The sequence below is a fragment of the Diabrotica virgifera genome, chromosome 3, assembly GCF_917563875.1.
Source record: "Diabrotica virgifera virgifera chromosome 3, PGI_DIABVI_V3a".
NCBI classification, from domain to species: domain Eukaryota; kingdom Metazoa; phylum Arthropoda; class Insecta; order Coleoptera; family Chrysomelidae; genus Diabrotica; species Diabrotica virgifera.
The window spans coordinates 53,013,213-53,028,936 of NC_065445.1; the positions used below are offsets into that span (position 1 = coordinate 53,013,213).

At 30.0% G+C, this 15,724-nt stretch overlaps 1 protein-coding gene across 1 annotated transcript in view; it reads right to left on the reverse strand.

Annotated features, from left to right (window-relative positions):
* Positions 1-14,677, reverse strand: part of LOC114349173 (UDP-N-acetylglucosamine--dolichyl-phosphate N-acetylglucosaminephosphotransferase) — a 41,881-nt gene extending 27,204 nt beyond the window's left edge. Inside the window, exons 1-3 of the mRNA XM_028299562.2 lie at positions 14,460-14,677; positions 13,390-13,501; positions 8,954-9,399 (exon numbers count right to left, since the gene is read on the reverse strand). Of these exons, the coding sequence (XP_028155363.2) occupies positions 8,954-9,399; positions 13,390-13,501; positions 14,460-14,644 (743 nt within the window). The 5' untranslated portion in view covers positions 14,645-14,677. The remainder of the gene's footprint in view (positions 1-8,953; positions 9,400-13,389; positions 13,502-14,459) is intronic.
* Positions 14,678-15,724: the final 1,047 nt, after the last annotated feature.

Sequence of the window (15,724 nt, forward strand, 5' to 3'; positions counted from 1 at the left end):
TAAATCTGTTGGTTTTCACAAAATTTTGATCAAAAATTTCGTATTTTTGACTTCTGAGTGATACCAAAAATCATTAAAAATAAAAAACGACGTTGTTACCTCGTGAAACTCATAAGCTAATTAAATCTTTTTGAATTTTTTGTTTCGTATGATCCAGTGATGAGTTCTGATGTCCACCGCAAAATCAATTTTTTTTGAGCTGCCTGCCAAAATTTGTTGCCAATGGCTTATTTTTCAATATTTTGGATTGAATTTTTTCTTAAATATTTTTTGAATTGTACTTAATATGTTTATTTAATTTAAAAATAAAATAATTCTACCATACCGTCGAAAAAATTCACAAAAATGTGCCTGATATGTTGATTTCAAACCATACCATAATAATTAACTTGTTTTAAAGCTATTATCCTTGTGGCATTTTTGTAATCAACTATTCTAAATGGGAACTAAGCCACAATTTAACTAAAAAATTGATTTTATTAACGTTTCGACTTCTAAACCGGATGTCGTTGTCAAAATACAAAATATTATTAAATTAAACAAAAATGTTGTTGCTTAGTAAAAAATTTTTTCCAATAATTTATTTAATCTGACTAATTTTTGTATTTTGACAATTACATCCGATTTGGACGTCTAAACGTTAATAAAATATTTTTTTTAGTTAAATTGTGGCTTATTTTGCATTTAGAATAGTTGATTATAATAATTCACTTAAGTATAAAAATTATTTTAACAATATTTTGTACCTACATGTCATGTCAACTAAATACATATAATTATTTTGCTAACCTAAATATATACTTTTATATATACACATTGATTTATTACAATTAAGTTTGAAACATCTGAATAGTTCTGCTTCCCGTCCCTTAACAAATATGTTTCCATCAAACAAACACTAAACATATCAAAATAGCATGTACCAAAATATATAGTAACTGCGCAAGCTAAATAATGACGTCACTGGCTTGATGAAGTTTAATTCGCGTCTACCTAACTTTTTTATTTGCGTACACGTTAGCGTGTACCTAGACACAGCGAAATATAACCATAATAAAAACTAATGCAAAACTATGTGACGTCACGTGCCGTTTGAACTATTTTATACCGCTGAAGACTTTAAATATGTATTTCTAAGTTATTACGAGTTTTTGAAGCGTGAAATTTTGGAAATCTCATTTTTAAACAAAACTGAACATTATTATCTAATAAAAAAAATGTGCAAGTTCCCTATTTGTTACACCTTTTGTTATGAGATCAGATTTCAATATCTAGAAACTACAGTTCTAATCATATAAAATCATCATAATTGTTTATCATAAAATTTAAATCATCACAAAATCATCATTGATTTAATAAAAGTAAAGACTCTATTAAAGTGCTACAATAACTAATGAAAACGGATTTCCATTATAGACCAGGGCGCATCTGTAAAAATATTAGTACATTTGGATGTTGAGAGGTGACTCATATATTTTTACAGAAATTGCTTGAAAATAACTCATATAATAATATTTGAGTTATACTTCCACTCAAAAAGGTCCGGAACATTGTTTAAATAATCAAAATGTCAAAAAATGAAGGAAAAATTCAATATTTTTCTTTGTTTTTTGATTATATCTTTAAAAGTATTCATTTACTAGAAAAGTTCCGTAATTAAATTTCCTGCAATATGGGATTAGCTACAAATTTTAAAAATTGTCGCCCTTGTTGCAAAATAGCAATAATTGTGAAGAAACCGCAAAAAACAAGTATTCGCATTTTATGTTTTTCAAACATTTGTGCTACACTTAGGACCTTCATATTTCACTCAGAAAAACTTTATTATACATTAAAAGAATACTGTAAATTTAATTAAAATCGGTTTCATAAATTTTGCAATCCAGCTTTCGCAAAAAAAAATCATTTTTCCAAAATGTTGCAGGACTGAAAATAAAGCAGACAGCAAGTTGATTTTTTTACATATAAAAGAATACTGTACCTTTTATTTGCAATTTACAAAATAAAGATCGGTTAACCACCACGGCGTCAGGAATTTTTAACCAATCCTATACTGTAGTAAATTTAATTACGCAACTTTTGTGTCAATGCAACTTTTCTCGGAAGTGAATAATTTTAAAGTTATAATCAAAAAACGAAGAAAAGAATCGAATTGTTTCTTAATTTTTTGACATTTTGACTATGTAAGCAATGTTGCGGACCTTTTTGAGCGGGAGAATAACTCACTTATTATTATATGAGTTATTTCCAAGCAATTTCTGCAAAAAAATATGAGTCCCCTCTCAACGTCCATCTCAAAACAGATGCGCCCTGGACTATTATATCATTCTTAATAATCAATTGATCTGGATGAAATACTCATAACTCGTATAAAATAGCAAATAAAATTTGGTTTTATTAAACTAGAATAAAGCTACAAACTTTTGAAAAAAAAAATTGTTATTTGAACTTCCAGAAAATTTTGAAAGTATGTATCAAACAAATTATTTTCGATTACAAAAATTTGTACAGATTTTTAAACAAATGAGTTTTTTTGGAAAGACAATTCGTGAGCGATATGTAGGAATGTTTATACGATCTACTATTTTTAATCGAAAATAACCACAAGTTTAATTGAAAATACGTTTATTTTGAAGTTTCGATGGAGAAACGAACGAGTTTCCATATTGGCGCCGCCCCCCTACGTGCCACCACTCCGGCGAAACCGAAGGAGTGATGGTTACCGAGAGTATATTTTAAGACGAGCTAGGAGAATCATGAAGGCAGTTCTACTTGGTGTAGTGAACCGGGAAGAACTCAAACGGCAGATATGCAATGGACTGAATTGGAACCTGCCGAGGTGGAGGCATTCCGCGGCTCTGTAGTGAGGAGGCATTCCGCCGGAGTCGCGACTGCAGCGAGCGGCAGCCGCCACCTCACCCAGAGATGGCTGATGGATAACTGTGTTGATATTTGATTGGGGACTACGAGTCTGAGAGTGTAATCATGTAGATAGATTGATTCCGTATAGCGAGATCGCGATTGTATATACTGTGTTGTTATTATATTTTTGATACTAGATAAATATAAATTTATTTCTTTTGCAGCTCGCTCCGGGACGGGGCGAAGATAGAATTATATTTTATTTTGTTATTTTTAATTTTGAACTGTATACAGGGTGTTTCATTAAGTATTGTCCACATCGTAACTGGAGAAACCTTAGCACAAAATACGAAGATTTAACCCAAAACACTTGAATAAAATATTGTTCCTTACCGAGATACAGTGTTTTATTACAAATGTTCTAAATTGATTTTAGTCCATTGTTAAAGCACGTTTTAATATTTTTTGTTCAAACTTGACACACAGTTTACACATGCTCGGATACTTTAACTAGTGTTAAAAGATAGTTTTTCACTGTTACCAGTGGCATGCTGTAGGGATATACAGGGTGTCCCGAAAAGATTGGTCATAAATTATACCACAGCTTCTGGGATCAAAAATAGGTTGATTGAACCTCAGTTACCTATATACAATAGTGCACACAAAAAAGTTACAGCCCTTTGAAGTTACAAAATGAAAATCGATTTTTTTTCATATATCGAAAACTCAAAAAATAGCTTCAGAACAACAACGAAAACTCTCAGAGATTTTTATTGAAAATGGACAAGTGACATTTTTGTGGCAGCAACATCTTAAAAAAAAAAATTAAAGTAAAATTTGTGCACCCCATAAAAATGTTATGGAGGTTTTGTTCCCTTAAACCCCCCCAAACTTTTGTGTACGTTCCAATTAAATTATTGTGGCACCATTAGTTAAACACAATGTTTTTAAAACTTTTTTGCCTCTTAGTACTTTTTCGATAAGCCAGTGTTTATCGAGATATTTTGAATATTTGTCGAATCCACCACATATTTGTATATGGTTAAGTACGATTATAGAGACCTGTTAATAATCTGAAAACTTATTTATAATTTACATTTTTAGGTATATTTTGAAAAAGAAGCTATCGATAAAAGGTGACTTATGAAAAAAAAGACTAAGAGGCAAAAGTTTTAAAAACATTGTGTTTAACTAATGGTACCACAATAATAGTTTAATTGGAACGTACACAAACATTTGGGGAGTTTAAAGGAACAAAACCCCCATAAAATTTTTACGTAAATATATTGAAAAAGAAGCCACATCTCGATAAAAACTGCCTTATCGAAAAAATACTAAGAGGCAAAAAAGTTTTAAAAAAGTTGTGTTTGACTAATGGTACCACAATAATGAATTAATTGGAATGTACACAAAAGTTTGGGGGGGTTTAAGGGAACAAATTCCCCATAAATTTTTTATGGGCTGGACAAATTTCACTATAATTTTGTTTTAAGATGTTCCTGTCATAAGAATGATACATGTCCATTTTCAATAAAAAATCTCTAATAGTTTTCGTTGTATGGAAAAAAATCGATTTTCATTTTGTAACTTCAATGGGCTGTAACTTTTTTTATCAGCACATTTGTACTAAGGTAAGTTAGGTTCAATCGAACTATTTTTGACCCCAGAATGTGTGGTATAATTTATGACCAATCTTTTTGGGACACCCTGTATACTTCATTTCGTACCTTTTCCCCCCTTACAATCTACGCCACTGTCGTAATAATCATTTCAGCATGTTTTTTTTATGCTTCATTACTTCTTACGTAAATATCATATTTTTGTCTTAATGCGATAGAGTAAGTAGTTTTCAAGTTATTTAGGTTTTAATGTCATGGATTCAATAAGACTACAGTCGGAAAAATGAAAGAATACCCATGAACGATCACATCAATCACTTATTTTTTATTTGCTGTCTTTTTCTATAAATAACAAACGTTTGTTATACAAAAAGATTGTATGGATTGTAAAGACTGATGGGTATTCTTTCATTTTTCCGACTGTATGTATTTTTAACACAATCTTATTGAATGTACTTTAAAATACATAGTCTTGTGGAATCCATTATCTTTAAACGCAAATAACTTGAAAACTGCTTACTCTATCGCAATGAGACAAAAGAATGATAATTATGTAAAAAGTAACAAGGAATCTAAACATGCTGAAATGATTATTACGACAGTGGCGTGGACTGTGAGGGGGAAAAAGGGGCGAAAATGAAACATATATCCCTACAGCGCGCCTCTGGTAAAACTATCTTTTAACACTAGTTAGAGTATCCTAACATGTGTAAACTGTTTTTCAAGTTTGAACAAAAAATATTGGAAGATGTTAAAACAATGGGCTAAAATCATTTTAGAATATTTGTAATAAAACACTCTGTATCTCGGTAAAGAAGAATATGTTATTTAAGTGTTTTGGGTTAAATCTTCGTATTTTGTGCTAAGGTTTCTCCAGTTACGATATGGATAAATCTTAATGAAATACCCTGTATATGAATATCCTGAATACATTTCTTTTATTTTTAACCTGTGTTTTACTGAGTCTGTCGTCCTGAAAGAGCTAACCGTTACAGTATTTTGAGAACAATTTACAAGGTGGAAATCAAAATGTCAAAATAAATGTACAGTAAAACCTCGATATAACAGACCTCTATTTAACGGACTTCGGATATAACGGACAAGAAAATCCGGTCAAATGAAGACCACAGGAAAATAACTTCATATAAGTTACATTTTTGGTTTCGTTCAGGAGAACATTTTTAAAGTTTAAAATTCTGTGATTATGTTAAAATACATCTTACAGTCAATTAGAAAAAAAAAATGATATATTGGTTGATGGTTTACGTTTTAGTTTTTCAAAATTATATTGCATATTAACTACCTGGACTTATAAACGTTTTCCCCTGTTTGGAATGGACATGTCAAGTTCTTTTTCTGTACTCTTTAAACACTGATATCTTTTAACTTATATATTATATATTTTCAAAAAACCTTTTTACCACATAGTGGTGTAAGGCGACAATACATTACATTATGTTACATTACAATACAATACAAAAACAAAAAATTTAACTAATAACATTCTTTCCTATTTCATCCTTTAACTTATCAAGTTATTACTCTGTATTGTGTAACTCTTAGAAACGATGTAATTAAAGCTACAAAGTGGTATTAAAAATGAGAAATGTCAAAATTAGACTTATCAAGTTCTTTTCCTGTTGACTTCAAATGTGAAAAAAAAATTAAAAACGTCTCTGTATTTTACAGAGAATTTCAATAAACTTTTTATTATAGCATAATGCGGACACATTTCTAATAAAAAAAAAACAGCAAAAGCATCAAAAGTGCAAACAATATTAAAAAAAAGTTTTTTGATTTATTTTAAACCTATTTTTATATAACAGACTTTCGCCTTTAACGGACACTCCGTCCCCCCAATTAGTCTGTTATATCGAGGTTTTACTGTACTTTCAATCAAAATTGTGGCGATTTCTTATTAAAAATAAGAAGTTTCAGGAACATATTGTAGGCTATTGATTATATTCAAAATAAGACAGCTAAAACGAACTACAACGTTAACGGGGTTTTATTATTTCATATGGTCAATGGACATCTATATATGAAAAAACCGCGGAGTGCTACCATTTAAAGGGGTGCGTTTTTGAGAAATGAGTGAATTAGTCCCTGGGCACAGGTTACATTAGGGTGAGTTCTATGCACTTTTGGTACAAACATATCTACGTAAAAATTGTTCCTGGTTAAATTTCCTATCTAAATATCACTTTTTAAAGTCAATGATACTTTTTTTTACAAAAATATATTCAAAAGAAGAAGCACAAAGAAACCCAAAAGAAAGAAATTTTGTTTTTTGTCTCAAAACTTTTGTCCACGAGGATATATGTATAGACATTGCTTTACAGAAAAAGAACCTACATATTTCTTCTTTAAAATGTTGTTTAATAGAGGTAATTAGGATTTATAGTTTCCAAAATATGATTTTTCAAAGTTCGCCACTCATAGCGATTTTGGGCAATTTTCCTTGTTATTTCGCAAATATTGTTCTGTAACTTTGTTCTACGTAACTTTAGGTATATGCAATGGTACACGTAATAGGAATAGAAATCAATTACCTTTAAAATGGTCTACTGTATAACGTTGTACGACTTTTTTTAAAGAGATTATGGTTTTTCAAGGTTTTATACTTTTAACGATTTTTTATAATATAATATAAACATAAAATAATATTATTATATAATATATTATATAATATTATATAAAATTATATTATATATAGTAGGTATATATAATAAAATATTATATTATATATTATGTATTATATAATACCTAATATAAAAAAAATATCCTTTTTTATATTTTTTACGATTATTTTTGAAATTTCTAATTATAACTTTTTTTTCTTGTACATGAATATGAATATACTTACTTCTGCTTACTTTCTGTTCTTTAAAATGGTGTATCATCTATATTTAAATATGTAATGGAAACCGAGTTATTTTTTGATATTTTTTTACCTGTATTATTTAAAATTATTTCTTTTACAAAAATTACATAAACATTAGTCTTAGAAAACATCACTTTAGTTAAAATTATTTAAACGTTGACGTTTAAAAAATCTTCAGAATCAAAGTCCATCTCTTCGTTAGCATTAGCTTCAATATTTTCCTCTGACTCCTCACTTATTTTAGAGTTCCTACAATTAGTAGGTACCCATGCACATGCACCTTTTGCAGAATATTGAACAACTAATTCCTATCTTCCTACAACCGCAGCTTTTTGTACATCCTTTGGTACATTTACATTCTATTTTTTCAAGCAAAGCTTGTGGTGCAGGAGCTTTGACAGTAAATATTGGAATTAATCAATATTTTGAAGTTTGCCTGGCCGAGTCACGTGGATCCAAAGTATTACCTATAAAAAATAAGATTCAATCATAACACACAATCACATAAAAAGTTATAATGAGGAATTTAAAAAATAATCCTAAAATCAAAAATCGTTGCAAGTACTTATTACATTTTGAAAAAGCATATCTTATTCAAAAATAATCCTAGAATTTTTTATAATCCACCATTTTAAAGTAAACAGAATAAGCTTTCTTTTTTATTATATAATATATACCTAAATGTAGAAAAAAAAGTAATAATGGGAAATTTAAAAAATAATCGTAAAAAATATAAAAACTTGTTAAAAGTATAAAGTTTTGAAAAAGATAACCTCTTTAAAAGAAGTTGTACACCATTATACAGTAGAACATTTTAAAGGTAATTGATTTCTATTCCTCTTACATGTACCATTGCATATGCCTATAGTTACGTAGAAAAAAGTTACAGAACAATATTTGCGAAATAACAAGGAAAATTGCCCAAAATTGCTGTGAGTGGCGAACTTTGAAAAATCATATTTCGAAAACTTTAAATCCTAATGGCCTCTACCAAACGTCATTTTAAAGAACAAACATGTAAGTTTTTTTTCTGTGAAGCAATGTCTAAACCTATATCTCCGTGGACAAAAGTTATGGGACAAAAAATAAAATTTCTTTCTTTTGGGTTTCTTTGTGCTTTTTCTTTTGAATATATTTTTGTAAAAAAAAGTATCTTTGACTTTAAAAAGCTATATTTAGATAGTAAATTTAACCAGGAACAATTTTTATGTGGACGTGTTTGTACCAAAAGTGCATAGAACTCACCCTAATGTAACCTGTGCCCAGGGACTAATTCACCCATTTCTCAAAAACGCACCCCATTAAATGGTAGCACTCCGCGGTTTTTTCATATATAGAGATTCATTGATCATATGAAATAATAAAACCCCGTTAACGTTGTAGTTCCTTTCTATAGTACATAATCAATAGCCTATTGTTTCAGAAATTAGTTACAGAAACATGTTTTTTCTATATGCTATATTTTGTTGTTCCGCCTAACTATACCCCGAAGAGAGATTAAAAAATGTTTTCTAAGAGAAAAAAGAAACATGCTATGGTAGTCTCTTTATATAAAATACTAGCAAACATGCAACAGAAAAATACTTACCAATTATGTTTTAAAAGGGCAAGCGTGGACGCAGTATATGGCAGCATGAAATAGAGACTAAACTGATGTGGTTTCGGGACAGGCCCAAACAGTTCGATAACATTAAATATAATAATTGACAGTGCTATAACAACACTTTGTCCAGTTTCTAAGCCATTAACTCCAGCTAGAATGTTTATTGCATTTGTACAGAACACAGCTAGCATTCCCATATAGATATAATACAAAATTCCAATATTTACTGAAAACCCCAGTAAATCTCTGAAAGGTTTAGGTACTACGATCGTTGTGGAATTAAAATTCACATAGTAAACCATTAGTAGAGGTAGGGAGGCTATTGTTGGCAGTAGAAGTTTGTGTCTCCATTTCAGATCTAGTACATCATCGGCAAATCCCAGTAGCAGCATGCAGCAGATTGATAAGAGTGCTGCTATGAGTTCCACAAACTAGAAATAAAAAAATATAATGTACTTGGTATCTTGATAGTCTGCCACTTTCAATAGCGGACTTCAAACAAAAGTAAGCATATAACCATTAGGCTAAATTGACTACAATTTAGAAGCTATCTCAATAAAATTCTTTAGTTTTCTGAGATGAGATTGTCATATTAAATTCTTTTGTTTTTATGTTAAATCTGTGGACTAGTCTTTGCAGACTATCTTCATCTTGAGTGTAATAGTGCATCATCTGCGTAACACCGTATTTTCAATGAAAACTTTTCATTTATAAATTCGCAAAGTTTGTATGTTATTGCGTCGCCGCTTCTGTAGTACTTAGAACAGATTTACCGATGGACTCTTATGTAGTTTTGTCTTCTAAATTCAAATCTGAAAACGGCATTTCGATATCTCTAACCATCTTCAAGATAACCGACCTCAAAGTCTAAAATGTGACGTCACAATCCTTATATTTTATTTATGCACAAAGCATAGGATATTTGGTATTTACATTTAAGTTTGACACTTCGTGAATGTCAAACTAAATTTTAAATTAGCTATTAATAAAATATAAATGACATTTTATAGTGAATTTAATTATTATATAAAATAAATAAGATGTTTAAAAATACAATTTGAGTATATTTTGAAAGCAATAATGTATTAACAACAAAGGTGTGTACGAGTATACGGCCCCCTTTAATTATAAATAGACTGTTCCATTTTTAGGTGAGCGGTAGCAACTCCTAAAATTACGTTATACCGGCCACGAAAATCAACTTTAAGACGAATGACCAATTTTGGTGATTCTTTATATTTTCGATACCGCTGAATCTGAATATGAAGTTTATTTTCATCTAGACTTGGTGGTATATGTTAAAAAAAGAATGTGTGTGTATCTTGTACGCACGTAAGAAGTTATACTATTATATGATTTAAGCGAAATAAAATATTTTTAACAGTTTATTTTTATTTTATTAAATATTAAACTGAGTTTAATAGTTACTTACCACTTTCCAAAAATACAAATTTAAAAAAAAAGACAGCAATTGTCCGCATTTGAACCCGGGACCTCTCGATTCGTGGTCGAATGCTGTACCAACGAGGCTACGAAGGCATTGTTTTGACGGTTTCTCGGACATTATGACAAACCACGGTAACAAATTGACGAAGTGTAGTATTAAATACAAATGTTTTAATAATACGTATTACCTTATTCCCAAGGAAGACAAATCCAAAGACACAAAAATTATAATAAATATATTTACTAAAAACACTAATATATTTTTTCCACACCTTTTTTGGACTGATACATATAACTTAAAAGTTTTAGGAACGAACAACATCCTGTCTCAGTGCGCATGCGCGCAGAATAATAAAAATTCACTCCCTATCGCGCCTAAAGAAGTATAACTTCAAAAATAAAATTTTATACAAAAATCAATTTTAATGATTTTTCGACTTTACATCGCTGTAAATATTTCCTTTTGAAAATTTTACTGTGTCATCTTTGAAGTATTTAAATAACAATGTGCTTTATTCAAACTGTTTAAACAGATTAAAAGAGTTGTTAATTTTTAAACATTTTGTCGTCAGATTTCGTTAGTTTCATGTTTACTTAAAAAAGTTGAGTGACAAACTTTTTAGTTTATAATTTTCACCAACACAGGAATAAAATATAAGAGACTAAGTTTTCACTCTAATGGCATATAGCATATCCCACCAGAATGAAAACAATGGGAACCTTCTCTGGTTGAGAAAATGGTTATTCATTTTTGAATAAAATATAATTGATGAAGAAGTTTTTTTTTTGGAAAATTTCAAATCAAAGTATGCAATAAGAAAAAAGTTATGTGACTATAGAAGAGTGGCACTCTTAAAATAACGCTTATTTCTCAAGATACTGATTTTAAATCATCATTTTCATTTAGAACTCTTGCATTTTTAATTTGACGAAGAAAAGTTATTCTTCATAAAAAGCTCTTCATGGTCTAAGATTTATGATGCGACCATCACATATAAATTTTTATTAATTTTATACGAGGTATATAAAAAATATGAATTTTGAGTAAAGTATCTGTATAGTTCACATTTAAGTTCACAACATTTAAATTAGAATGATTTAATTGCAAATTGAAACATAATTTTTAATTCTAAACAACTTTTCGTAATAGTAATTTTCCATATTATGAATTTAAATATGTAATTAAAAGTTTTCGTTATGATAATGCTCGCATTTTCAGCTTGTTACTTCTTTATTTTCTATTCTGTATCCTCTTCCTTTGGGGACACTGTTGATGATTTCATTCACGATTAAATTTCAGAGCATAGGGCTCAATGAGATAAATATTAGATCAAATAGTATAATTTTTCTTCAATTTCCTCACATGATTTACAAAGAAATTACTTACAACATCGTGATGTTCGACATACTTAGTTGGATGTTTTTATTATTAAAAACTAATCACATACTGTCTTTGTCCAACAGAGGCTATTTAGTTACTTAATTTGTTGAATAAATGTAATCAAATAAATAATCCTCAAATGATGTCTCTTCTTCCAGTGCCTATCTATTTTGGATGTTGATGAATAGAATAGAATAATTTTTATTTGCATAAAATTTTTACATATTTGAGCAAATAACGTCATGTAAAAGTACAAGTAAAAAAAAGAGATTGTATAAATCTAAAGTACATAGAACAATTATCATAATTAAAAATTAGACATTACATGTTACAAAAACAAAACAACTAATACTCCAGGTATTCAACCACAGTATATGGTTCTACAATGACCTGATATTTAAATAACTCTCTTTTAAATCTTCCAAATTGAATCTCTTGATTTAACGCTGATGGTAACTTGTTGTGGAATTTGATACAGGCATATAGTGGACTCCGTTCTGTTAGAGTAAGCCTGTGTCTAGGGATAGTTAGGTTTAGAGCTCTTGTGTGATGAGTATAATTAGGGATGTAATGATTAAATAATGAAGGGTCCTTAAAAAGAAACTTTAAACATTGATAAATGTATATGGCTGGGAAAGTAAGTATATTTAGTAGTTTAAATTCCCCCCTGCATGAGTCCTTGAGTTTCATCCCAAGAATAATCCGTACTACTTTTTTCTGAATCATAAGAAGCTCTGATGCTGCCACTGCATTTCCCCAGAACATGATTCCATAATGTAGTCGAGAATAAAAGTTAGCATAATAAACAGTAAGAAGAGTATCCTGCTGTAAGTACTATTTAAGCACTCTTATTGAGTAGCATGCAGAGTTCAGTTTTTACATAACTGCAATAGGTGTACATCCCACTGCAGATATTGGTCTCAATGTAGATATCCAGGAATTTGACAGAGTTGGATGTTTCTATGTGGTCTGATTGAATATTTACCACATTTGTGATCGGACCTCGAGACTGAATGGTTCTAAAATAGATGAAAACAGTCTTATAACAGTTCAACAATAATTTATTCCCAGCAAACCATCTCTCAGCCCCCTCCAGATTTTCACCTGTTTTTAAGAGCAACTCTTCAACAGTTTTGGCCCAAATCAGATAATTTGAGTCATCTGCGAAATTAATAAGGCTAGATGATTCATCTGTTACAGATTCAGCAAGATCATTGATGACCATCATGATGCTGAACCATGTACGTAAATTTTTTCAGCCAAAAAATCCTTCCTCTTTCTACTCCTTGTTTTCCTTCTTCTTTTCCCTGCAAGATTAGTTACAGCAGTCCATACCTCTCACTATTCCTCATGATGTCACCAAGGTATTCGATTTTTGGCTAGCTCTTTTTCTTTTTGTATTCTCATCAAAACATTATGATTAGTAACGGGGTTAGTATAAGATATCTTCAGGATTTGACGATAAAGCCACACTTCGAAAGTCTCAATTTTCTAGTCCACGACTCAACTCCTTACAACAGGCTATAGACAATGAGGCTACGTAAGTTATTCAAATTGAATCTATAAATTTAAACATCTGTAAAATTATACAAACCTCATCATGGGGGAAATCGCCATGTATCAAGCTGGTTCCAAACGGAATAGGTATAAATAAAAACATGGTAATAAGGAATGCACATCCTGTAACTACACCTAATGATTCTGGCCTAAAAAAAATATTTCAATATAATAACAGAATAATATTCATGGTATGTTCGGTGTTTTAATAACTCATTCAGTGCCCAGACCTACAGTGTGTCGGCACGAGGTTTTTATCGAGGGTACTGACCAAGCATGAGTGTCAGCAGTAGTATTGTGTTACTAAATGAACAGTGTTACTTGATGGCATTATATCTGAAGAGATAATGGATTTTGACAAGAGCTATGACCTTGTAAATAACAAGTAAACTAGTGTACTGAATCGGCATGACTCGCTCTTGTCAAAATCCATTACCTCTAGTGAATATCTATGAACTCCAGAAAAATATGAAATCAAAATTTAAATCCGTAATTTTAATGAAAAACCAAAAACCTTTAGCCTGATGATAAATCTACAGGAAAAAGAAGGTATTGTCTAGCTATTCAGATTTCTTTCTTTCATTTCCATCTACTGTGCCTTATTTGCAAGAGACTAGACCACTGATCCTTGAAATCTTGTCATCTCAATTGTACAAATTCAGGATAATATTTCCTCCGTAACCAGATGCAATATGCCAGTATAGTATTATCTAGTGCAAAAATAGCTTTGTTTGTTTTTGGAAAACCAAAAAATATCAGACTGATGATAAAAGCTACAAGAAAAAGAAGGGACCGTCTACCCATTTTGATTTTATTCTTCTGTCTACTGTGCCCTTATGATATAACTTCATGAGGAATAATACTTGAAAAGGATACGACCATTGATCCTTGAAATCTGGTCACCTCTATTGTACAAATTCAAGATATCAGGAAGGTATTGTCTAGTTCAAAGTACAATTTTGTTTACCTTTTTTGTGTTAATACTATTTAAAAAAAACGAGAGAGAACTAAGACGTATCTTCCTTTTGTACCGTAAATTTCATGATAATGGGTTTTAACATAATAAAATATATGAATTAGAATAAAATTAATATTTCATAACCTTACACTTTATCACTGGTTGTTTTGCTCATATCAATTCCAAACAAATTTGCTTTGATAAATTTATCCTTTATTCCTGGAATCAACCTAACTGTAAAACAGTAAGTCCCAATGGACATCAAGAAATTTATCATTATTGGAAAATACATTTTCCATGAATTATTTAAGTCTGTGTTTACGTCTGCCGCCATAATTTAAACTGCACACGTCATGAACTGTCACTGTCAACGCATACTGTCACTGTCAAGATAAGAAGACATTTCACGGCTGTGATCCTGTGATCACGGTATGTTCGGAATTGAAAAATGTTCGAAAAATTATTATAACAAAAGTGTTTTGTTTCATTTTTAATTATATTTCTTATACGCTGTGTCTAGGTACACGCTAACGTGTACGCAAATAAAAAAGTTAGGTACACGCTTAAACGTCATCAAGTCAGTGACGTCATTATTTAGCGTGTACTATGACTGGGTTTTTTGGTACACGCTAATTTGAGCCGCGTGTATGCTGTGGTATTAAGTATCTGTAAGTATCGCGAGTGTCAGAGTGTAGTTAGAATTTGTCTAATCGCGTTATGTTTACACTTTAATATTGATTTGTAAAGAGTTTCCTTATTTTTTACTTGTTTAGTGTTTTTTTGTAATTAACTATATGGAGTATGGACAATTATTTAGTTCTTTTAATGAGTTTAACAACATTCTAAAACAGTATGAAAAAGATAAGAGACAAAAATTCGTGATTAACGGTAGCAGAAGGAATAAGATAAAATATACGGGGCGATTGATTAGTGTGATAAAGCTCAGTAGATCCGCAAGTAATAGATAGCAATAAAAGTTAGTATCAAAAATTTTAGCAAACTTTGAGCTTCATATTACAAAATTACTAAAATTAGTTAGAATGTTAGAATGTTCGATAATATACTCTCGGACCAAACTTATGTTTTTTAAATGGAACACCCTGTATTTTATTTTATGTTCGAAATCTTCTTAACTTCCATATCACAAAAATATAAAGGTTTATTATGTTATACAGGATATTTACAAAGTTATAACCAATTTTCTATGAAAATCGTAACAAGTTCAACTCCCTGTATAAATAAAAATAAACACCAAATAAACTGGTATAATTAACTTACGTATAAAAATTATTTTAGCAATATTTTGTATATATCATGTTAACTAATATTTATTTTGCTAACCTGAATATATACTTTTATATGCATATTGTTTTATTACAATTAAATTTCAAACATCTGAATAGTTTTGCTTCCC